General features: G+C 41.0%; 2 protein-coding genes across 2 annotated transcripts in view; one reads left to right on the top strand and one right to left on the bottom strand.

Moving 5' to 3' along the window:
* Nucleotides 1-23,588, top strand: part of APPL1 (adaptor protein, phosphotyrosine interacting with PH domain and leucine zipper 1) — a 72,343-nt gene that overhangs the window by 40,913 nt on the left and 7,842 nt on the right. The window lies entirely within an intron of this gene.
* Nucleotides 1,039-22,630, bottom strand: ASB14 (ankyrin repeat and SOCS box containing 14). Its single transcript, XM_044253324.1, has 10 exons — nt 22,609-22,630; nt 21,927-22,056; nt 20,164-20,219; nt 19,585-19,719; nt 19,330-19,488; nt 15,657-15,919; nt 13,046-13,197; nt 12,039-12,582; nt 2,514-2,667; nt 1,039-1,764 (listed from the first exon to the last, which is right to left on the bottom strand). The coding sequence occupies exons 2-10, from the start codon at nt 22,046-22,048 to the stop codon at nt 1,586-1,588; spliced, it is 1,764 nt and encodes a 587-aa protein (XP_044109259.1). The 5' UTR covers nt 22,049-22,056; nt 22,609-22,630; the 3' UTR covers nt 1,039-1,585.

Raw genomic sequence — 23,588 nt, 5'->3', positions numbered from 1 at the left:
TGTCACACCATATGCAAAAATAAAATGGATTAAGAACCTAAACGTGAGATCTGAAACTATACAAATCCTAAAAGAGCACACGTAGTAGTCTCTGACATCAACTATAGCAACATTTTTCTAGGTAAGTATCCTGAGGCAAGGGAAACAAAAGCAAAAAAATAAACTATTGGGACTACATCAAAATAAAAAGAGGTACAGCCTCTTTTTATTTTGTTCCCTAAAAAGGGAACAATTATCAAAAGCTAAAAGGCGGCCTACTGAATGGGAGAAGATATTTGAGAATGACACATTTAATAAAGGGTTAGTATCAAAATGGATAAAGAACTGATACAACTTAACACCGAGGAAACAATCCAATTAAACAATGGGCAGAAGACATGAACAGACATTTCTCAAAAGAAGACATACAGGTGGCCAACAGACACATGAAAAGACGCTCAACATCATTTATCAGGAAAATGCAAATCAAAACTATTGATATTCCTCACAACTGTCACAATGGCTAAAATAAAAAAACTCAAGTGTTGGTGAGGATGTGGAGGACAAGGAACACTTGTGCATTGTTGGGATTGCAAACTGGTGCTAACTGGTGGAGAGATGGGTTAAGTAGGTGACGGGGATTAAAGAGTACACTTATGATGAGCACTGAATGATGTATAGAATTGTTGAATCCCTATATTGCACACCTGCAGTATTACAGTGTATGTTAACTATAAGGCATTATTAAAATAAGTAAATATAACTGCTTCTATTAGTGACCCCTTCTTGGGTGTTAAAGACTGCACTAGGTTTAGTACAGAATCATAAGCCACTTGAAAGCACTTAATTTCTGTTCCAGTGATAACATTAGCCAATAGATGGTAACCCTTGGCCAGGGTTTTGTGTAAAGAAGGACCGCAGGTTTTCCATTAATGATGGCATTGCAATTGAAAGTTAGCTGAAAACACTCCACTTTGGTGCAGGCCTCTGCAAGTAAACAGACACTTAGCTGGCCTTGGGACTTTTGCACAAGAACAGCTAACTTGTAGGTCAAGTACTCGGGTCAGTATTTTATCCAGTGTAATTACTAAGATACTTTATATATGTACTTCTCTATAAAAAGAATTTGTTACCTTGAATTATTAGGGGTGGCATCTATTGTGTGGACTTGTAGAAATGTAGCTAATACATTTAATGTAAAATGAATACAGAATGGGAACTGATCTGTTTCTGCTAATTGAAGTTTTAAGGCTTGGGTTTGGTTTTTTAATGTATTTGGGGGGAGTTTTTTTTTTTTTTTTAAACTGCCTTTCAGAATGCTCTTGAGAAGCAACTCAATTCCCTTGTTGGGACTTGAACTCATGATCCTGAGATCAAGACCTGAGCTGGGATCAAGAGTCGGACACTTAACTGACTAAGCCACTCAGTCTCCCTGAGAAGCAGTGTTAAGGATATTAAGAAAGAATAGTAATATCAATATTAAGAAAGAATGTAAACTGCATTGAGATTTTAGTTGCTAGGTAAAGTGAGAAATCATGAATCATATGTAACAAGTAAAACTTTATACAGCTTATGGAATTATACCTTTCCATCCAGAATGGTTTGACTACCAGGTTCCTGTGAAAATCCCTTGTCCATAAAGGTCATATTCTTTGTAAAGGACATATGCTTTGAGACGGTTTGGTAACGGAAGGAAGGACATGAAGACCGGGCAGCGCAGGCGTAAGCGCCCCATACACTGTCGGATCTTCAGGCGGCACAGATGTTTGAGGGCCCGTGGGTTTGCTAAAATGAGAGAAACACACATTATCTGAAGAAAAGAGAATTGCTTTGTTTTTTTAGTGATCTTAGGGTTAGTCAGCAAATGTGTGTTAAACGTAAGCCACCCAAATTTACATTTGTGGTGTCTAAATGGAGAAGTTAATAGGGAAACAGTCCTTCTCCTTGCAGTCCTTCCTGTAGACGTGATTTCAGAACCACGCCAAGCTAAGAGTCCAAAGACTGGCATCGGCTGTGGACCTGAAGTCCTTAAATCTACATGTATTAACCACTCCCCACCCCTGGCCTTGCCCTGGCCCTCAGGGTCAGGCTAAGAACTAAAAATTACCACCCTGTGGGGAAACTAGATAAAAAGAAATTCCTCTTGACTGATGTGCTACTGTGAAAGAATGTGCTCTGAAGGGTGATTTGATATTCTCTTCAGGCTTTGATTTTACTTTTTCTCATCCCAGTTTTCATTGCCATCTCATAGCTTCTAGGTCGTATCTACATATCTACAATGTTCTATACGATTAAGGGAAAGGTGTCACCTACCATATAATACGTGATTACCTAACAGAGTTTATCTACTGGGGAATGGTAATAAGTACAAATTAAGTTACAAATAGTAACTTTCTAGATAGGAATAGTATTTTCCTTGGTTTAGGGAAAGCTTTTAAGCTCTTGTAGAAAAGAATGTTCTACAAAGCAATAAGAATGTAAATACCAAGTAGTATTTTTGGTAAGAATCTTCTATAAGAAAGAAGGATACTTACTCAAGATAAAATGGATTTCTGACCAGAGCCCCTGTTTTTGGAGCACAGCTTTCAACTTTGAACAGATTTGAACTTGATCAACATAGTCAAGCATCACTCGAACAACCTTTCCAGAGAGATGTTGCAGCCATGACAATGTTATTACTTCACAAAACTGAGGAAGAAAATTGGAGCTATGAAAGTAAATGAAAAACTTAAGTATCAATGGGGTTTAGAGCACTAAACTCACAGGAACCGAGGTCTCAAGTCCCTCATTTATAAACCAAGGCATTGAACAAGGAAATTATTTCTTTGTAAGATTTATTTACTCTGGGGGTGGGGGAGGCAGAGGGGAAGAGAGAATCCTTAAGCAGAATCCCCACCAAGCACAGAGTTTGATGTGGGGCTTGATCCCAGGACCTGATCTTGGATCATGACCTGAGCTAAAATCAAGAGTTGGCTGCTTAACTGACTGAGCCACCCCAGCGTCCCAAGGAAATTATTTCTTAGCTCTAAGAGTTGGAAAAATATTTACTACTATATCTTCTGACCTATGTAAGATGTAACCAGGGTGTGAAAGAGATAGTTAACTAATACCTGTTGTTCGTTTGGGTTGGCCTCATGGCTATCTGGATTAAAGATTATCTTTCCAGCTTCCTTGCACCTAGCCATGGCCACCGAAATTCTAGCCAGTGAGATGAGAGTGAAAGTGTGAGCAACCCCCAGAATGCACTTAAAGAAGAGTAAGGTGTGTGCTGCTGCTTCCTGCCTGCCTCCTGGCTGGCTGGGGTGTGGATGCAAGCTTCTCTTCTGATCATGGAGCTGTCCAGTTAGGAGGCTGTTGATCTCTGGCCTTTACTTATATGAGCAGGGAATGAGCCATCTTATTAAAGCCACTCTCATTTTGGGTTTTCTCTCATTCATCACCTACTCCTCATGCCTGAAGGTTCAGATAGTTTCTCTCTGTAGGTAATTTATACACTCTTCTGGCAAGGTGCCCATGTAAGAAGTCAAATAATACAAAATAAGAAGTTGGGAAATAATCAATATGATATATACCTAAATGCCATCTCCTACATTAATTATAACCTAAAAACAATATACAATATAAAAACAATATGTTGCCTTTCACTTTTCAGAATTCATTCAAAGTGCTTTCTCCATTTCACTGTTTTAGTTTTGTTCTGATTTTAATATGAACTCAGGTACTTCTAGTGCATCTACTATGTACTAAGCACAGATCTCTATGGTGAGGAAAGTGGTGAGCCGGAGCTTACACTGATGTATTTGTGGAGGAGACACATAATCAAAAAATGTTAAAAAGATAATTTCAGAAAGTGGTAAGTGCTATTAAAGAAATGGGCAGCATATTAAGATCATGGATGACAACCACCTTAGGTAAGTTGGACAGGAGAGGAAGGGCCTTTGTGAGGAGATAACACTTGAAACCTGAAAAGTGGAAGCTTTTCTGAAAAGCTGGGTGTGCTCTAGTTGGGGGAAATAGAAGTGACCTGGTGGGGGGAAATAGGAGACTGGTGTGATGAAAGCCAGGAGGAAAATGTCTCAAGAAGGAGGTGGTTGAGTCCAAGATGGAGGTGTAGGGGACCTTAGTTTTGACTGGTCCCAAGAATTCAATTAGACAACTATCAAATAATTCTGAACAGCTGTGAACTCAACCAGAGATCTAAGAAAAGAACAACAGCAACTCTACAAATAGAAAAGTGACCACTTTCTGCAAGAATGACAAGACAGAAAAACTCACCTAAAAAAAAAAAAAAAGAACAAGAGGCAGTACTGACTGTCAGGATCCTAATCAGTATGGACAGAAGTAAGATGTTGGAACTAGAGTTGAGAAAAACGACTATAAGAATACTACCTGGGCTTGGAAAAAAGCATAGAAAACACCAGAGAATCCCTTTTTGGAGAAATAAAAGAACTAAAATCTAATCAAGTCATCATCAAAATGCTATTAAAAAGATGCAATAAAAAATGGAGGCTCTAACTGCTAGGATAAATGAGACAGAAGAGAGAATTAGTGATATAGAGGACAAAATGATGGAGAATAAAGAAACAGAAAAAGATAAACAACTACTGGATCACAAGGGGGAGAATTTGAGAGATAAGTGATACCATAAAGCAAAACAATATTAAAATAATTGGGATTCTTAAAGAAGTGGGGAAGGGTACAGAAGGTATACTGTTGCAAATTATAGCAGAGAACTTTCCTAATCTGGGGAAGGAAACAGGCATTCAAGTCCGGGACGCACAGAGAACACACCCCTCAAAATCAGTAGAAACTGGTCAACACCCTGAAATATAAGGGTGAAACTTGCAAATCTCAGAGATAAAGAGAAAATCCTGAAAGCAGCTCAGAACAAGAGGCCTGTAACCTACAAGGCTACAAACATTAGACTGACAGCAAACCTAGCCACAGATTTGGCAGGCCAGAAAGGACTGACATGATATATTCAGGGTGATAAAGGAGAAAGATATGCAGCCAAGAATACTTGATCAGACTAGATGTCATTCAAAATAGGAGAGATAAAAAGCTTCCAGGACAAACAGAAACTAAAAGAATTTGTGATCACTCAACTTGCCCTGCAAGGAATATTAAACAGGATCCTTTAAGTGAAAAGGGAGCCCAAAAGTAACATAGACCAGAAGGGAACAAGGACAAGATACAGAAACAGAGACTTTATGAGTAATACAACAGCACTACATTCATCTTTCAATAGTTACCCCTAATATAAATGGGCAAATGCCCCCAATCAAAAGAAACGGGGTATCAGATTGGATAAAAAAGCAAGACCCATTGATAGGCTGTCTGCAGGAGACTCATTTTAGACCCAAAGACACCTCCAGATTGAAAATGAGGGCGTGGAAAACCATTGATCATGCTAATGGACATCAAAAGAAACCCGGGGTAGCAATCCTTTTATCAGACAAATTAGGTTTTAAACCTTTAAACTGTAGTAAGAGATGAGGAAGGACACTATATCATAATTAAAGGGTCTGTCAAACAAGATCTGACAGTTGTAAATATTTATGCTTCTAACATGAGAGCAGCCAATTATATAAACCAATTAATAACAAAATTAAACACATTGATAATACAGTAATATCAGGGGACTTAAACACCTCACTCACTGCAGTGAACAGATTGTCTAAGCAGACCATCATGAACAAGGAAACGAGAACTTTGAATGACACACAGGACCAGATGGACGTCACAGATACATTCAGAACATTGCATCCTAAAGCAACAGAATACATATTCTTCTTGAGGGCACATGGAACATTCTCCAGAATTGATCACATACTGGGTCACAAATCAGGTCTCAACTAGTACTGAAAGATTGGGATTATTCCCTGCATATTTTTGGACCACAGTGCTTTGGAACTGGAACTCAATCACAAGAAAGAATTTGGAAAGAACTCCAGTAAAGTGTCAGGATATAAAATCAATGCACAGAAATCAGTTGCATTTCTGTACACCAACAACAGGACAGAAGAAAGAGAAATTCAGGAGTCAATCCCATTTACAATTACACCCAAAACCATAAGATACCTAGGAATAAACCTAGCCAAAGAGGCAAAGAATCTATACTCAAAAAACTATAAAGTACTCATGAAAGAAATTGAGGAAGACACAAAGAAATGGAAAAATGTTCCATGCTCCTGGATTGGAAGAATAAATATTGTGAAAATGTCTATGCTACCTAAAGCAATCTACTCATTTAATGCAATTCCTATCAAAGTACCATCCATCTTTTTCAAAGAAATGGAACAAATAATCCTGAAATTGATATGGAACCAGAAAAGACCTCGAATAGCCAAAGGAATATTGAAAAAGAAAGCCAAAGTTGGTGGCATCACAACTCCGGACTTCAAGCTCTATTACAAAGCTGTCATCATCAAGACAGCATGGTACTGGCACAAAAACAGTCACATAGATCAATGGAACAGAATAGAGAGCCCAGAAATAGACCGTCAACTCCACGGTCAACTAATCTTTGACAAAGCAGGAAAGAATGTCCAATGGAAATAAATGATGTTGGGAAAATTGGACAGCCACATGCAGAAAAATGAAATTGGACCATTTCCTTACACCACACACGAAAACAGACTCAAAATGGATGAAGGACCTCCATGTGAGAAAGGAATCCATCAAAATCCTTGAGGAGAGCACAGGCCCCAACCTCTTCGACCTCAGCCGCAGCCACATCTTCCTAGGAACATCGCCAAAGGCAAGGGAAGCAAGGGCAAAAATGAACTATTGGGATTTTATCAAGATCAAAAGCTTTTGCACAGCAAAGGAAACAGTTAACAAAACCAAAAGACAACTGACAGAATGGAAGAAGATATTTGCAAATGACATATCAGATAAAGGGCTAGTGTCCAAAATCTATAAAGAACTTAGCAAACTCAACACCCAAAGAACAAATAATCCAATCAAGAAATGGGCAGAGGACATGAACAGACATTTCTGCAAAGAAGACATCCAGATGGCCAACAGACACATGAAAAAGTGCTCCATATCACTCGGCATTAGGGAAATACAAATCAAAGCCACAATGAGATATCACCTCACACCAGTCAGAATGGCTAAAATTAACAAGTCAGGAAGTGACAGATGCTGGCAAGGATGTGGAGTAAGGGGAACCCTCCTACACTGTTGGTGGGAATGCAAGCTGGTGCAACCACTCTGGAAAACAGCATGGAGGTTCCTCAAAATGTTGAAAATAGAGCTACCCTATGACCCAGCAGTTGCACTACTGGGTATTTACCCTAAAAATGCAAACGTAGTGATCTGAAGGGGCACGTGCACCTGAATGTTTATAGCAGCAATGTCTACAATAGCCAAACTATGGAAAGAACCTAGATGTCCATCAACAGATGAATAGATAAAGAAGATGTGGTATATATACATAATGGAATACAATGCAGCCATCAAAAGAAATGAAATCTTGCCATTTGTGACGACGTGGATGGAACTAGAAGGTATCATGCTTAGCGAAATAAGTCAATCAGAGAAAGACAACTATCATATGATCTCCCTGATATGAGGAAGTGGAGATGCAACATAGGGGGTTAAGGGGGTAGGAGAAGAATAAATGAAACAAGATGGGATTGGGAGGGAGACAAACCATAAGTGACTCGTAATCTCACAAAACAAACTGAGGGTTGCTAGAGGGAGCGGGGGGTTGGGAGAGGGGGTGGGGTTATGGACACTGGGGAGGGTATGTGCTAAGGTGAGTGCTGTGAAGTGTGTAAACCTGGCGATTCACAGACCTGTACCCCTGCAGATAAAAATATATGTTTATAAAAAATTTAAGGGCGCCTGGGTGGCTCAGTGGGTTAAGCCGCTGCCTTCGGCTCAGGTCATGATCTCAGGGTCCTGGGATCAAGTCCTGCATCGGGCTCTCTGCTCAGCAGGGAGCCTGCTTCCCTCTCTCTCTCTCTCTGCCTGCCTCTCCATCTACTTGTGATTTCTCTCTGTCAAATAAATAAATAAAAAAAATCTTTAAAAAAAATTTTTAAAAATTATAAAAAAAAAGAATTTGGAAAGAGCTCAAATACAGGGATGCCTGAGTGGTTCAGTCAGTTAAGCATCTGCTGTAGGCTCAGGTCATGATTTCTTGCTCAGTGAGAAGCCTGCTTTTCCCCCTGCCTCCCATTCCCCCTGCTTGTGCACTTATGCATGCATGCTCTCTCTCTCTCTGGAAACTAAGTTAAAAAAAAAAAGTTAAAAAAAAAATATTCAAATACATAGAGACTAAAGAGCATACTACTAAAGAATGGATGGGTCAACCAGGAAATGAAGAATTTAAAAAAATTCATGGAAACAAATGAAAATGCAAACAACTGTTCAGAACCTTTGGGATGCAGCAAAGGTGGTCCTAAGAGAGAAGTATATAGCAATACAAGCCCTTCTCAAAAACAAGAAAGGATGCAGCACCTGGGTGGCTCAGTTGTTGAGCATCTGCCTTCGGCTCAGGTCATGATCCCAGGTCCTGGGATCGAGCCCCACATCGGCTCCCTGTTTGGCAGGAAGTCTGCTTCTCCTCTCCCACTCTCCCTGCTTTGTTCCCTCTCTCACTGTGTCTCTTTCTATCAAATAAATACATAAAATCTTAAAAGAAAAAAAAGAAAGTTCTCTAATATATAAACTAATCCTACACCTAAAGGAACTGGACATAGAACAGCATATAAAGCCTAAACCCAGCAGGAGAAGATAATTCAAAAGCAGAAATTGGGGTACCTGCGTGGCTCATTGGGGTCTCTGCTTATTATTATTCCTTGCTTGGTATGGGTCTTTTTTGGGGTTTTCTATTTCTTCCTGTCTTCAGCTCGGGTCATGATCCCAGGGTCCTGGGATTGAGCCCTGCATTGGGCTCTCTGCTTGGCAGAGAGCCTGACTACTTCCCCCCGCCCCCACCTGCCTCTCTGCCTACTTGTGATCTCTGTCAAATAAATAAATAAAATCTTAAAAAAAAAAAGATTAGAGCAGAAATCAATGAAATAGAAACCAAAAGAACAGTAGAGCAGATCAACAAAACTAGGAGCTGGTTCCTTGAAGAATTAATAACTTTGACAAACCTCTGGACAGAGTTACCAAAAAGAAAAGAGGAGAGACCCAAATAAATAGAATCATAAATGAAAGAGGAGAGATCACATCCAACACTGAAGAAATATAATGATAAGAACATATTATGAGCAATTTTATGCCATCAAATTAGGCAATCTGGAAAAAAATCGATACATTCCTAGAGACATATAAGCTACCAAAACTGAAACAGGAAGAAATAGAAAACCCCAAAAAAGACCCATACCAAGCAAGGAAATTGAAGCAGTAATCAAAAACCTCCCAACAAACAAGAGCCCAGGGAAGATGGCTTCCCAGGGGGGAATTCTACCAAAAATTAAATAAGAATTAATACCTATTCTCCTGAAGCTGATTTAAAAAAAAAAAATGGAAGGAAAACATCCTAACTCTTCCCATGACAGCAGCATTACCTTGATCTCAAAACCAGACAAAGACCCCACCACAAAGGAGAATTACAGACCAATATCCCTGATGAACATGGATGCAAAAATTCTCACCAAGATACTAGCCAATAGGATCCAACAATTCATTAAAAGAATTATTCACTATGAACAAGTAGGATTTATTCCTGGGCTGCAAGGGTGGTTCAACATCTGCAAATCAATGTGATACACTACATTAGTAAAAGCAAGCACAAGAATCATGTATCTCAATAGATGCAGAAAAAGCATTTGACAAAGCACATCCTTTCTTGACTAAAACTCTTCACAGTGCAGGGATAGAGGGAACATAACTCAATATCATAAAAGCCATCTACGAAACACCCACAGTGAATATCATTCCCAGAGGAGAAAAACTAAGCTTTCTCCCAAAGGTCAGGAACATGGCAGGGATGTCCACTGTCACCACTGTTGTTCAATGTAGTATTAGAAGTCCTAGCCTCAGCAGTCTGACAAGAAGAAACAAAAGGCATCTGAATTGGCAAAGAAGAAGTCAAACTCTCACTCTCTGCAGATGATATGATACTCTATGTGGAAAACCTAAAAGACTGCACCCCAAATTCCTAGAACTCATACAGGAATTTAGCATAGTGGCAGGATATAAAAATCAATGCACAGAAATCAGTTGCATTCCTATATACTAACAGTGAGACAGAAGAAAGAGAAATTAAGGAGTCAATACCATTTATAATCACACCAAAATGATAAGATACCTAGGAATAAACCTAACCAAAGAGGCAAAGGATCTGTGCTCAGGAAACTATAGAATACTCATGAAAGAAACCGAGGAATACACAAGGAAATGGAAAAACATTCCATTTTCATGGCTTAGAAGAAGAAATATTTGTTAAAAGGTCTATGCTACCTAGAGCAATATATATATTCAAAGCAACCCCTATCAAAATACCATCAACTTGGAGCACCTGGGTGGCTCAGTGGGTTAAAGCCTCTGCCTTCGGCTCAGGTCATAATCCCAGGGTCCTGGGATCGAGTCCTGCATTGGGCTTTCTGCTCAGTGGGGAGCCTGCTTCTGCCTCTCTCTCTCTGCCTGCCTCTCTGCCTGCTTGTGATCTCTCTCTGTCAAATAGATAAAAATCTTAAAAAAAAAACCAAACCATCAACTTTTTCCACAGAGCTGGAACAAATAATCCTAAAATTTATATGGAACCAGAAAAGACCCCAAATAGCAAAAGGAATGTAGAAAAAGACAACTAAAGTTGGTGGCATCGCAATTCCAGACTTCAGGCTCTTTTAACAAAACTGTGATCATCAAGACAGAATGGTACTGGCACAAAAATAGACACGGAGATTAATGGAGCAGAATAGAGAAACCAGAAACGGGCCCTTCACTCTGTGGTCAGCTAATCTTTGGCAAAGCAGGAAAGAATATCCAATGGAAAAAAACAGTCTCTTCGACAAATGGTGTTGGGAAAATTGGACAGCGACATGCAGAAGAATGAAACTGGACCACAAAAATACACTCAAATGGATGAAAGACCTAAATCTAAGACAGGAAGCCATCAAAATCCTAGAGAACACAGGTAGCAACCTCTGTGAACTTGGCCACAGCAAGTTCTTGCCAGACACATGTCTAATGGCAAGGGAAAGAAAGGCAAAAATGAACCAATTGGGACTTCATCAAGATAATAAGCTTTTTCACAGCAAAGTAAACAGTTGACAAAACCAAAAAAACCTACAGAACAGAAGAAGAAATTTACAAATGTCTTATCAGATAAAGGGCTAGTATCCAAAATCTAGAAAGAACTGATCAAACTCAACACCCTAAAAACAAATAATCCAAGCAAGAAATGGGCAGAAGACATGTACAGACATTTCTCCAAAGACAACATCCATTTGGCCAACAGACACATGAAAAAATGCTCAACGTCACTCAGCATCAGGGAAATCCAAATCAAACCCACAACAAGAGGGGTGCCTAGGTGGCTCAGTCAGTTAAGCATCAGCTTTTGGCTCATGTCATGATCTCAGGGCCCTGGGACTGAGCCCCATGTCGGTCTCCCAGTTCAGTGGGGAATCTGCTTCTCTCTCTGCCCCTCCCCCTACTCGTGCTCTCTCTCCCAAATAAATAAATATTAAAAAAAAAAGGTGATCAAAGAGACCTATATAATCAAATTTTAGAGCCAAAAGAGAGAGCGAAGAACAGAGGGGTTTGGATTTCATACCCCAGGAATATTTTAGCTAGGTTGCTCACCACTTAAAAAAAAAAAAAAGTGTAATTAGTTTATTAGACTGCATTCATTCTTTAAAACATTACTCAGATGCTATGCTACTTCATTTGTGAAATTCCCCCAGGTAAAGTTAAATCACTTTTCCCTCTAATGGTTTCTGTACCTTTTACATCTACTATCATATCCCCTTTACATGTATTTATCATATGGAAATCTTTTCAACTATGAGCTTCTGGAGAGAATAGATAGAGCCTTATCTGTTGCTGTAGTTCAGGGCCACCAATAGTGACTATATAAGTTGTGCACTTACCATAGTATCTTTGATAACTGTAGATGTCCAGCCTTCAAAAGTATAGCAAGGATGAACTTTGTCTCCATGAGGACAATCAAAGCATCGCTCTGTGTCATACCCATAATTCAGTAGCATCCTGAGCATGACTTCATCTTTCAGCGTGTACTGCAGTGCTGATGGGAAATGTAAAGGGTTGACTTTGCAGAAATAATTGACATTGGCCCCATGCCGGAGCAGCAGACTTATCAGTTCATAGTTGCCCATCCGCAGGGCTATCTGGAGGCAGTTAACTGGGTCTTGATTAGGCAGAGCTCCAGCACTCAGAAGCAGCTTAACTGAAGAGAGGTCACCATTTGATACAGCAAAATACAAAGCTGACTTCCTGTGGTCATCATAGTGTTTGCGAATTCTCTGATCCAGCATGAAATTTACATCAAATCCCTCCTGGATGAGGAGTTCCAGGCATTCGGAGTGTGCTCCTGCTGCTGCGCAGTGCACGGGACTGATACCACTCCGCTTAATGGCGGCAAGATCCGTCACTGGAACCAAAATCTTTAGGGCTCTGAGAAAGAATTTCAAAGTGCATTTAAAAAATGGTTTCGTTAAGATGCAGCATTAACCTGTTTACAATGGTTTTATACCAGTACCGGATGGTATTAGTATCAGGTGACATTAGGACCCCCCCAGCCAAAAAGTGCATAATTCCTGCAGCCAAAAGCTCAGAAACTTAATAAAGTTAAATGAAACTACTATCTCTATATAAAACTCAGAATTACTCTAGTCACTGAAACCTGGGGTTCCCCATATAAAGACCTGATAATAAAGTAGTTTTATGTCCCTTTTGTGGCTAGAGGATACCTGTCTTTACCACTTTCTCATTGATTGAGAGTTTCCTACCTTTAGAAGGGATGTTGGAATTACAGGATCAGAGATGAAGTAATACAAAGTTCCCAGAAGCTTCTCCAGAACCTCCCTCCCCCCATAGCTCTTACTATTTCTATCGGCAGTAATGTAATTGAACTTACAACAAATGGCCTCTGTCAGCTGCCACATGAATGGGCAGGTGGCCTGAATTCTTAGGGATGTTGGCATCAGCCCCATGCTCTAGTAGAAGAGTCACCGAGTCTGGATTTCCTCCACTAGCAGCTTCAAGTAAGATGGAAGAAGAGTCTGAGGCCTGCCCAAGAGCGTTAGCTCCTAAAAGGAAAAAGAGTCTTGTTGTGCAAAAAGTCTTTTTCCACTGTATTGCTTATGCATTCTGAATATATCAGCACAGCCAGAAAGTAGTTAGAAAGGAGCCACTTTAGCAAAGCACTATGAATCAAAGAAATAAAAATGTACCTCCTGCTCTTAGCCAGTTTATAATGTAGTTGGGGAAGGAAGAAGTGGTACAAACAGTCTCTAACTTATGAGAGTAGGTTGGCTTTCAGAGGAATTTTATATGGTGTTTATTTGGAACTTGAAAATTCCAGGAGAATTAATTTTATAAAGGGTGATTTTATTTCCAGACCCGCCCATAGTGCAGCGTTGGTGGTATAGTGGTGAGCATAGCTGCCTTCCAGACCCGCCCATAAAAGCCCACTTACCCCATACTTATATATAGGGTGGTACCTCAACCCTGTTGGATGGTAGCACCAGGCCATCTGTTGATGTCATGGTGGAAAATGACATTTGTTCTATGGTGGGCTGTTCATAGAAAGACACACCATAGTTGTTTGTAGTTGAAGTTGGGGACTTAGAGTTAAAAGGATACATTGTGGTGCCCATAGGACGCTGAATGTCATGTGATGGTGTGGATGGTAAGAGTACAAGCAGGCAAAATGTCCTCTAAAAGTTCTCAGTTCCAGACTTTGAGGGGGAATTGGATGGTGAAGGAAGGAGAAAGATGTTTTGGGTCAGTTGCAGAAGGCCTCTCAGTAAAATGGGCTTTGAAGAAAGAGTGGTCTTTGAATGGACAAAGAGCAAGGGGAGAATCCTCCTGGGCACATTCACAGAGGACATGGTTTTAAATTAGAAGAAACTCCACAGTCATCAGAACATGGTAGCTGCCAAGAACCCCATTCCTAGAATGCATGAAGAAAGGTCTAATAAGCCTCCATGGAAAGAGTGTTGACTATGGACAGGTTCCTTTATGTGCATCATTTCTAAACTTCACATCAACCCTAATAAGGAGATGCCAGTATTTCCACTTTAAAGATGAAAAAACTGAGGTTCATGGAGGTTAAGTGACTTCCCCAGAGATGCACAGCTGGTAAGCAAGGTAGTCAGGATTCACAAGCAGATGGGACAGACCCAGGGCCCGTTTTTGTGGTGCCATGTTGCCACCCTGGTAACGCAGGGTGGTAAAGTACTGGGACTCAGCATGAGACAGATGTGGGTTCCAATCTTGGCTCTGCCATTTCCTCGCTGTGTTGGTTTGTGCAAATTACTTCATAAGGGAGTTACCTCAGGGAAATACCTCACTGAGGTCAGCGGATGCTGGTTTCTTTTAAGAGTTAAGGTCTTAAAATCTGGTGCCTCTCCTCTTTATATTTTAATCAGTGATCTACACAAAAGATGGCTCCTTTTTGTGTAGATGAAGGATCCAGTGTTTTCATGACTTTAGACATCTCTGATATTGCTCATTTAAAACGTCTTACTTACAATGTCTTATGTCCACTGATCAAAAACTACAACAGCTTCCCCTATATGATGGGAGAGTTCCAGGTAAGTCTAAAAACGCAGAAAGTTGTTCTTAAAAACAAGAGCCCCTGTAGTCTAGAATATTGGAGAGCAGGACCATATATTGTTGAAGAAAGAAATAAGGCTTCTGGACACAAACAGGAAGGAGAATAAAGAAGGTAAATCTAATATTGGGACTTTATTAAATCTTGGTAAAGATTTGCATCTTTGGCAAAAAGCTCTTAATCCTACATTGCTTCGCCAATGGGGGTCTCCTCAAAGACAACAAATGCCAAAGTTTTCTGAGTCAAGGTCTCTGCCAGTTTAACTAGGATCTCGAATTGGCGGCAGGGGAAGGTGTATATAAAGGGAAGTCCTCCAACTGGTATCATCCCTAGTCCTGTTCCTTAAGTGTAGAATGAGGACAGTGCCTACTTCATAGGACTTTGGAAGGTTATATGAAGAACCATAGGTAGCTTAACAGCTCGTACTTAGAAAGTACTTATTGAGTAATAAATCTAAGTTGCCTTCTTCTTATCTCAGTTGTGGTTATTACTGGAGAGAGAACTAGGACCCAGAGAGAAGCCACCAGGAAACAATTCCTAACAACAGAAACATCTGATAACACACTGGACTGCCCGTGACTTAGCTTAGCAGAGACAACATGTAGAGGGTGATGTGGGGTCTGTGACCCTAGAAAAGGACAACACATAAAAAATTAAACAAAAAAACCCAGCATGGTTGGGGAACATTATGTAAAAGAGTAACCTGCATCCTAGTAATCTTATGGAAATTACTTCACATCGTAGGACAGATATTCAATCTCTATTTTAGGCTTTTTAGTAGCCAGTATTAACACATGCTTTCATGAAATATTTATGTTAGGCTTAAGTAAAATGTTAACTTTTATTATGCTGAAGCTCTCCATGAAAAGGAGGACGCTTGCATCATGTTACCCCTTGGGGGTGTGCTGACCGTATAGAAAATCTTGCCTTTCTGTAGTAACATTTCCATGATTTCAGTGTGTCCACTTTGGGCAGCAAGAGCGAGAGGAGTGAATCCGTAGGAGCTCTGTGGGTCAGGGTGTGCCCCTGAAACCAACATCAGCTTCACTATGTCCTGCCTGCCCAGTTTGGCTGCTTCGTGGAGAGCTGTCCTCTCGTTGGTACAACGCAGATTCACGTCTGCCCCATAGCTGATGAGCAAGGCGGCCATCTCATAGGAGTTGTGTAGGACAGCTGGGAAATTAGAGGTGAAATAGGCATCATGTTCACCAGGAAATTATGGCCAGAGTATCTTATTAGCCCAGTGTTGCTCAGGCTTTGTAAGGAACTCTTCCCACCTACTCCCATATGCAAGCACTTCGTGTTTAGGAAACAGATTGTAAAATGTGGCTTATAGCCAATAATATTAATAGTGTTTTACATCGATAATCTATGGGGTTTTCTGTAAGCCATGAACAGTTATTGCCTGCTCATGTGACTAATAAACATAAACATATATGATTTTCATTTATCATTTCTTCCCTCAAGAAAATGGGAACTTAAGTACCCAATACAGTCCTAGAAATGTTTTTAAGTGCTTTAAGTGAAAAAACCAGCAATAATTAGGAAATTATTTTTTTACTTTTTTTAGGGAGGGGGAGCATGCGAATGAACAGAGGGGCAGAGCTCAGCACATAGCCTGACTTGGGGCTCAATCTCATGACCCCAAGATTATGACCTGAGCTGAAATCAAGTCATTGCTTACTACACTGAGCGACCCAGATGCCCCAGGAAATTATTTTTAATCACATGTTTTGTTAAAATCTTCTAGGGGCACCTGGGTGGCCCAGGGGGTTAAGCCTCTGCCTTTGTGTCAGGTCATGGTCTCGGGGTCCTGGGATGAGCCCCACATCAGGCTCTCTGCTCAGCGGGGAGCCTCCTTCCCCCTTCTCTCTGCCTGCCTCTCTGCTTACTTGTGATCTCTGTCAAATAAATGAATAAAATATTTAAAAAAATTTTTCTAACTGGCTTTTCTGCATTTATGCTGTTACCATTCACATTTGGATGATAATCTTCTAGTCCTTCAAGATTCTAAAACAATGTATCCATTTCCCAGGGCATCTGGTGGCACAGTTAAGTGACTGACTCCTGGTTTCCGCTCAGGTCGTGATCTCAGGGTCTGGGAATCAAGCCCCACATCTTGATCCATGTGCAGCTTGGAGTCTGCTTGAACTTCTCTCTCCCTCTGCCCCCTCACTCATGCGTGTGCTCTCTCCCTCTCTCTCAAATAAGGCTTTTAAAAAAATGTATCCATCTCCCTATCCAATTGCTGGTTATTGGTACCCACTGTGTGTGAGGAAGCTTACTAGGTGCCAGATGTTGAATCTGTGAATTTTGTTCATAACCACTTATAAATGTGCCCTGGAAAGTGCTTCAGGACTAGAAATACAGAGTGCCAAGGGCTTTGGGTCTTTCTTAACTTATTGAGCTGACATCAGTGTGCACTTTCATTCTGGAAACTCATGTCCTCTGTTTAAGGAAATGATTTTCTTGACTTATTCATTGATGATATAGGACCTCCATCTTGTCTGTTCTCTTTCTAGCATTTCTGAGATTCACATGTTGCTCCTCTCTTTTTCTTTCCTATTTTCATTTCTTATCTTCTGGAACTTTTCCTAAATTTTATCTCCTAGCATTTGTTTTTAGTTTTATACTTCTCCTCCCACTTTTAATTTTTTTTTTAAAAGATTTTATTTATTTATTTGACAGAGAGAAATCACAGTAGATGGAGAGGCAGGCAGAGAGAGAGAGAGGGAAGCAGGCTCCCTGCTGAGCAGAGAGCCCGATGTGGGACTCGATCCCAGGACCCTGAGATCATGACCTGAGCCGAAGGCAGCGGCTTAACCCACTGAGACACCCAGGCGCCCCCCATTTTTAATTTTCAAGGGCATTTTTGTTGTTTTGTTCTTTTGGAATGTCCTGTTATTCCATTACCTTTCACTAATTTCTCTAACTTCATCATAATTTCCCCCTACATTTTACTTTCCCTAGTCTATCTCCTCCAAGTTGCTTATCTCCAAGATTTTGCTCAGATAATCCTTATCAGTCTGCTTGTGATTGGAGAGTTGGGGGCTAAAACGTTGACTGGGAGTCCTAAACATTGGGAGTGGCTCTTGGGCTGTGTTCCTGTGTGTTGATCTGCCTGGGAGCCCTCAATTATAATTTCTTTCTTTCTTCTTGGGTATATCAAATTCCCCAGAGAAGCCTCCTCTTGAAGGGTAGAGTTCTGGCTGCCAGCTTTCCAGAATCCTGGTGGAAGAAAGGGCTGGGAGGTCTCAGCCTGTGTTTACTTAATTTCTCCAGTGTTTCAATCTGGTGCCCCCACCATTACCAAGTATCCTCCCAGTCCGGAGAGCCTCTGTTTAAACCACCCAGAGAAAAAACCTCCAGAATTCAGGTGAGGTGGAAGCAGGGATCTGTAGCTCTGGCTACTTGTTCCTTAATAGTGTTCCAGCAGTCCTGCTAGGTTAGCTGCCCGTCCTTCGTCGGGGCTCCAGCAGGTAACTATTGCCAACCACTTCCAGGCCTTTTGATATAACTGTATCGCTTTCCCCAAGAGCAAGTTAAGATTCGGCTTTCTTGTCACTGACTATTCATCCACCTGCCCTCCAGGTTTTCACAAACTATGTTGCTGTTGTCTCCTCTCCTGTTCTTCTCTCTCTTTTGTATCTTACCTCTTTAAAGCAATTTCTTTACTATAATTTTAGTGAAGACTCAAGAGGGAGCAAAATCAGCCATTGGTATTCAATCTGACATGGACCGCCTCTTCCTACTCGGTTCACCTCTTGTGTTTCTTACCCTGAATTCACTGGTGAAGGCACCATGCAGAATGATCAGCTCATCCGTATGGAGTTTGCCTCGGGCCACCCTGTGGGCCAGTCTACAGAAAGCTTCCTGAGGGTCAGGAACCCACGTCTGGTCAGCTGGGACCAGAATGCCAGCCCTGCAACCATGCATGAAAAGCTCCCCTTCCATTTGCAAGGACGTGGATGGAACTAGAGAGAACTATGCTAAGTGAAATCAAAAAGACAAGTACCATATGATTTCATGCATACGTGGAATTTAAGAAACAAAACGAGCAAAGTTGGGGGGAAGAAGAGAGAAAGAGGCAAATGAAGAAACGGACTCTTCACTATAGAGAACACACAGATGGTGACGGGGTGGGGGGTCATGAATTACACAGGTGATGGGGATTAAGGAGGGCTCTTGTTGTATGAGCACCGGGTGATGTATGGAGGTTTTGAATCACTGTATTGTTCAGGTGAAACTAATATAACACTGTATACTAAATGGAATTAAAATAAAAACTAAGGGGCGCCTGGGTGGCTCAGTGAGTTAAGCCGCTGCCTTCGGCTCAGGTCATGATCTCAGGGTCCTGGGATCGAGCCCCGCATCGGGCTCTCCGCTTAGTGGGGAGCCTGCTTCCTCCTCTCTCTCTGCCTGCCTCTCTGCCTGCTTGTTACCTCTCTCTGTCAAATAAATAAATAAAATCTTTAAAAAAATTAAAATAAAAACTAAAAAAATTTTTTTTTACTTTGAAACCTGTGGGCATGGAGGACACTCAGAATCACGGACTGTTTTCCAGAGACAAGGTATTAATTTACCTGTAAGAAGAGGAGAATTGCCTTCAGAATTCTTGGCATTCGGATTGCAGCCATTGAGAAGAAGAAAATGGGCATTTTCTAAGAGGCAAGTGCTGACAGCCAAGAAAAGTGGCGTTTCACCATTGTGGGTGGTTTGCTCCCACATGCTGGGTTTTGAAGCTGAAATAAATCCATTACACCACACAGGTGAACATACAAAATAAGGTTTACATATATTTCTCAGAAGCATCAGGAAGAGTTATAATGGGAATTTACCTTTCAGGGTTATTTGCAAAATGTTCTTATTTAACTGCACTGCGGCCCTGTGCAGAGGAAGCCAGCCTGTCCCGTCTGCTTCATCAAAAGCAGAATGGTGCTTGGTCAAGTGTGACAATGCATCTTCCTTACCTATTAACAAGTCAAAAGGGGAACAGATTCACATTTGGCACAAACACCCCAGAGGCAGCCCGTGCTGCTTCTGAATTCCTCCCTCCAGGTTAGTGCTCAGGCCCACAGGGTTCCAGCCCCAGCCTGATGAGAGACGCATTAGAAGGGCAGGAGACTAAGAAGCAGTAAGACCTTCTGCCTAGTGTTCCCTATCCTCCGTGGCCTGTGGCCGCCCCCTTGGGCTGTCATATACAAACAGCTCAGTCCGCCCAGGAGCCCAGCAGCGCTTTGCTAAGTTGTGCTGTGGTATTTTCTCACAGGCTCTGGAGAATCAGCGGAGGGCCCCACAGGGTGGAGCATCTGGGAGAACATGCTTCGGGGCTTCGTGAGCTTGGCGGGGGAGTGCCACCCGTGTCAGCCTCACACAGTACCAGGAGTTGGAGAGGATAGAATAGGAAGAGTACTTAACTGCCTCTATTGTTTCTATTATCTTCTTGTAGTCAGCACTCACAAAGGAATGGAAGCTGCGTAGAAAACAAATATATATGTAAGACCCAAAGTGAGGGAAAAGCAAAGGCATCTGGCATCTGACAGAAACACAAAGGGTAAGGGCAACTGATGTTAGCCGAGGATGAACTCTTAGATGAGGCAGTTACTGACGCTGCATGGAAATAGTTCCAAAATATAGTTTGACCTGTATTCCATGACTGTCTTCCTTGGTGGTGGGGTATGGGGGTGGGGAGGGGGGCCGCGGCATTATCCCACCTGTCTTAAGTAGCCTTTCCTCATTCCTTGAAGTGATTGACCAAGTCAGCAAGCCTTCCTACCTACCACATAACTCTTGCAAGTCTAATGACTGAAATTTTGAACTATAGTTAATTTTAATTTTTCTGAAACATTTCAGTCATCAAAATCTTATGCCTTTCAACCTAAAATCATGACTGAATTACTGAACATAAAAATTTTTCATCACAAGGTTAATAGAACAGATAATCTAAGAAGCCCAATTTCTTTACAAAACTTTATTGAAAGATGACTTTAAAGATTATTCCTAAATGTAACACAAACATGTAGGAATAGTGCGGTAAAAGAGCAGAAACTTCTCTGAAGCCAGACTGCCTGCCTCTCACTTACTAGCGCTGGGACCTTGGGCAACGCTCAACTTGTCTCCTCATCTCTACGTGGGGATAATAGGACTTAACACACAGACGGTAACAGGAATTAGAATTTAAATGAGTCACTATTTATGAAATGCTTAAAATAGTGTGGCACGAAGTGATCAGTCCATGAGTTTGTTACTTTTTAGAAAAAAAGGGGGGTGTGTGCCTGGGTGGCTCAGTGGGTTGAGGTCTCGGTCTTCGCGGCTCAGGTCATGATCCCAGGACCCGCATGGGGCTCTCTGCTCAGCGGGGAATCTGCTTCCCTTCCTCTCTCTCTGCCTACTTGTGATCTCTGTCAAATAAATTTTAAAAATCTTAAAAAAGACAACAACAACAGTTTTAGTGACTTTGACATCCCTGTAGTTAATTATAAAATCTCTTGGAGTTAAAACACATTCATCCAGTTTTATGTCCAGCCAGCAAACAGAGGTCACCATCCCCAGCAAACAGGGTTTATCACCCCTGAAAAACAATAGTAACTACTGGGGGGTTAGGCCACAGGTCAGCCAGAGGGTCTGAGCAAGTGTGCCTGGCTGTGCTCAGTCCACGGCCAGGGCAATCCTTTTACACCACGGAAGGTCTTTTCCTGGTGCTGTCGTCGCAGAGCTCGGAATATGCACCCTTCAGAAAGGGTTAGTCTTTTCTAGGTTTACGTAATTCCTCCTTTTGATTTGAATAAAGACTGGGCCTTACCCCACCTCCCCACTGAGGCTGAGGATAATTTTCTATGTGTATTGGTTGGATTTATGCATTCCCTTTGAATCTCCAAACACCAGATGCATTAGAGTTCTCTAGTCTTTCTTATCCTTGTGCATTTCTTCTCATTTGCAGCCAGAGCTGCTGCTAACCTCCTTAGCAGTAACCTCCAACTGTTCACTCCCCAATTACATTCTGATTTATTTCCAAATTTCTCTGTCTGGCTGGTGAGACATTAAGTCTCCTAGATAATTTAAATGACAGTTCCTTGGATTTTGACCTTCTCTCCTGTTTTTATCACAACACTAGAGCTGTGCTAACAACAAGTCTCCGCTATTGAATACTCACACTACATCGCCAATGAAATACCGTTACCTCTCATCTGCCGATGCCTGCTGTGTAGTCCTCGGCTGGTGAATGTCCTGTAAACTCTGCTGGATGATGAGCTGGGTATCAAAGTCCTCATCTGTGTCTTCATCACTCGTGGAATTATCCATGTGGAACGCTGACAGATTTAAAGGCAGAATGAATTGAAAATATTTTTCCAGTTGTGTAAAGACTTAAATACTTAAAATGACAAATGAAATTCAGAAACCTACAAAATTGATAGGATTGGGAAAGAAAATGCAAAATTTAGGGAAAGATTCATTAAATTTTTTCCCCATAAATTTAAAACAGTTTTCTGAACAGCCACAAATTCAACATACATTAGAAGTTTCCATGAGCAGCCATTTACTTCAAGCCTATTCAGGAAAAACCACCTTTCATATAAAAAATTAGGTCAGTGCCATTTGACTATGAAAATAATATTTTAGTCTTGGCTTAGGAGTTTTTTCTGTCATTGTAGCACTCACCCCAAAGAACATCTTTATACTGAAAATAACAGTAAATACTAAAAACAAAGTTATAGAAATATATGTCCTCTCATAAAACAACTTGTACCAGAATATTGGTAGTTAAAAGTAATGTATTTTATTAGGTAATATCTCAGTGGTTTTAAAAGCACATTTCTGTTTTAGCATAGAATAGGTTTGATCACATACCAAAGACTTTTTACCTTCTGGTATATCCTTCAGGAGAGCATGGAAGTTTTCACTGTCAAAGATTAGCACATCAGAATTTTCACTTATATTTAGGCTCTCCGCTCCCCTGTAGTGACCATTCCATTAATAGCTTTACTATAAATACCCGATCATAAGACAGTCTGGCACACTCTCCTTGTTTTTTTTTTTTTTTTTTTTACATGTGGTTTAGCTCTCTTTGGAAACATGATCTCTTTTCTTCACTGCTGTATTCATCAAATTTAAAGGACTAAACATTTTATTCCTGGTATAAAATGCTTTTGCAAGGGATGGGCTGTGTGAAGTGATAAGACTCAAAAATACAGCCACTGCAGACCAGCATCCGTTTTCCAGTGGAGAGGCCATTTTTCACAGACCGATTTATCAGAGCGTCTCTCCTACCTATCCTGAGTCACAGCGGAGACCCACCTGCATTTCCTCCATGTTAGAGAGCTGCAGCCTAAAGTGTCCTGAGACTCCCAAGGAAGGAATTAATTCCACACAAGATAATAAAATTTCGACTATAGTTTTGTTTTGTTGAAATGTTTTAAAATTGTTAATCTATACCATTATGAATATATGCTAAATAATTTTAACTATTAAACATAACAAAGAGACACTTGGCATTGCCAATCAAACATGAAGGCAATGCCCAGCAGCACAATACCACCGGTGTGTGGGCCCATCCCCAGCCATTTTACTGCCTTTGCACGCAGACTTCACTGAGTTAACTTGCCTCCACACGGGGATACGGTGAGCAGTGGAGCTAATGCTATAAAAGCGTGATATAAGGGGTTTAGATCTGGGATTGTTTTGACATTTTCCTTATTTAGAATCCCCTCTGGTAGGTGAGTGGAAAGTCAACTATTACTGAAGCTGAAAACATGACTTAACACTTGTGAAAACATATTTTCTGATACTAAGTTTTATGCAGTTAGTCTCCCCAAATCTGTTTTCACCTACATAGACAATAAAT

This window comes from Neovison vison, chromosome 6 (genome assembly GCF_020171115.1).
Source record: "Neovison vison isolate M4711 chromosome 6, ASM_NN_V1, whole genome shotgun sequence".
NCBI classification, from domain to species: Eukaryota; Metazoa; Chordata; class Mammalia; order Carnivora; family Mustelidae; genus Neogale; species Neogale vison.
The sequence above is the reverse complement of the archived record's forward strand: the minus strand, read 5'-3'. Positions and strand labels throughout refer to the sequence as shown.

Coding starts and splice junctions, on each gene's coding strand:
- ASB14 (XM_044253324.1), bottom strand. CDS start 22,048: ATGGATAATTCCACGAGTGATGAAGACACAGATGAGGACTTTGATACC. Junction 20,220..21,926: donor CAGGCATCGGCAGATGAGAG/GTAACGGTATTT, acceptor TTTTCTACGCAG/CTTCCATTCCTTTGTGAGTG. Junction 12,583..13,045: donor GCTGACAGAGGCCATTTGTT/GTAAGTTCAATT, acceptor ATTCTTTCTCAG/AGCCCTAAAGATTTTGGTTC.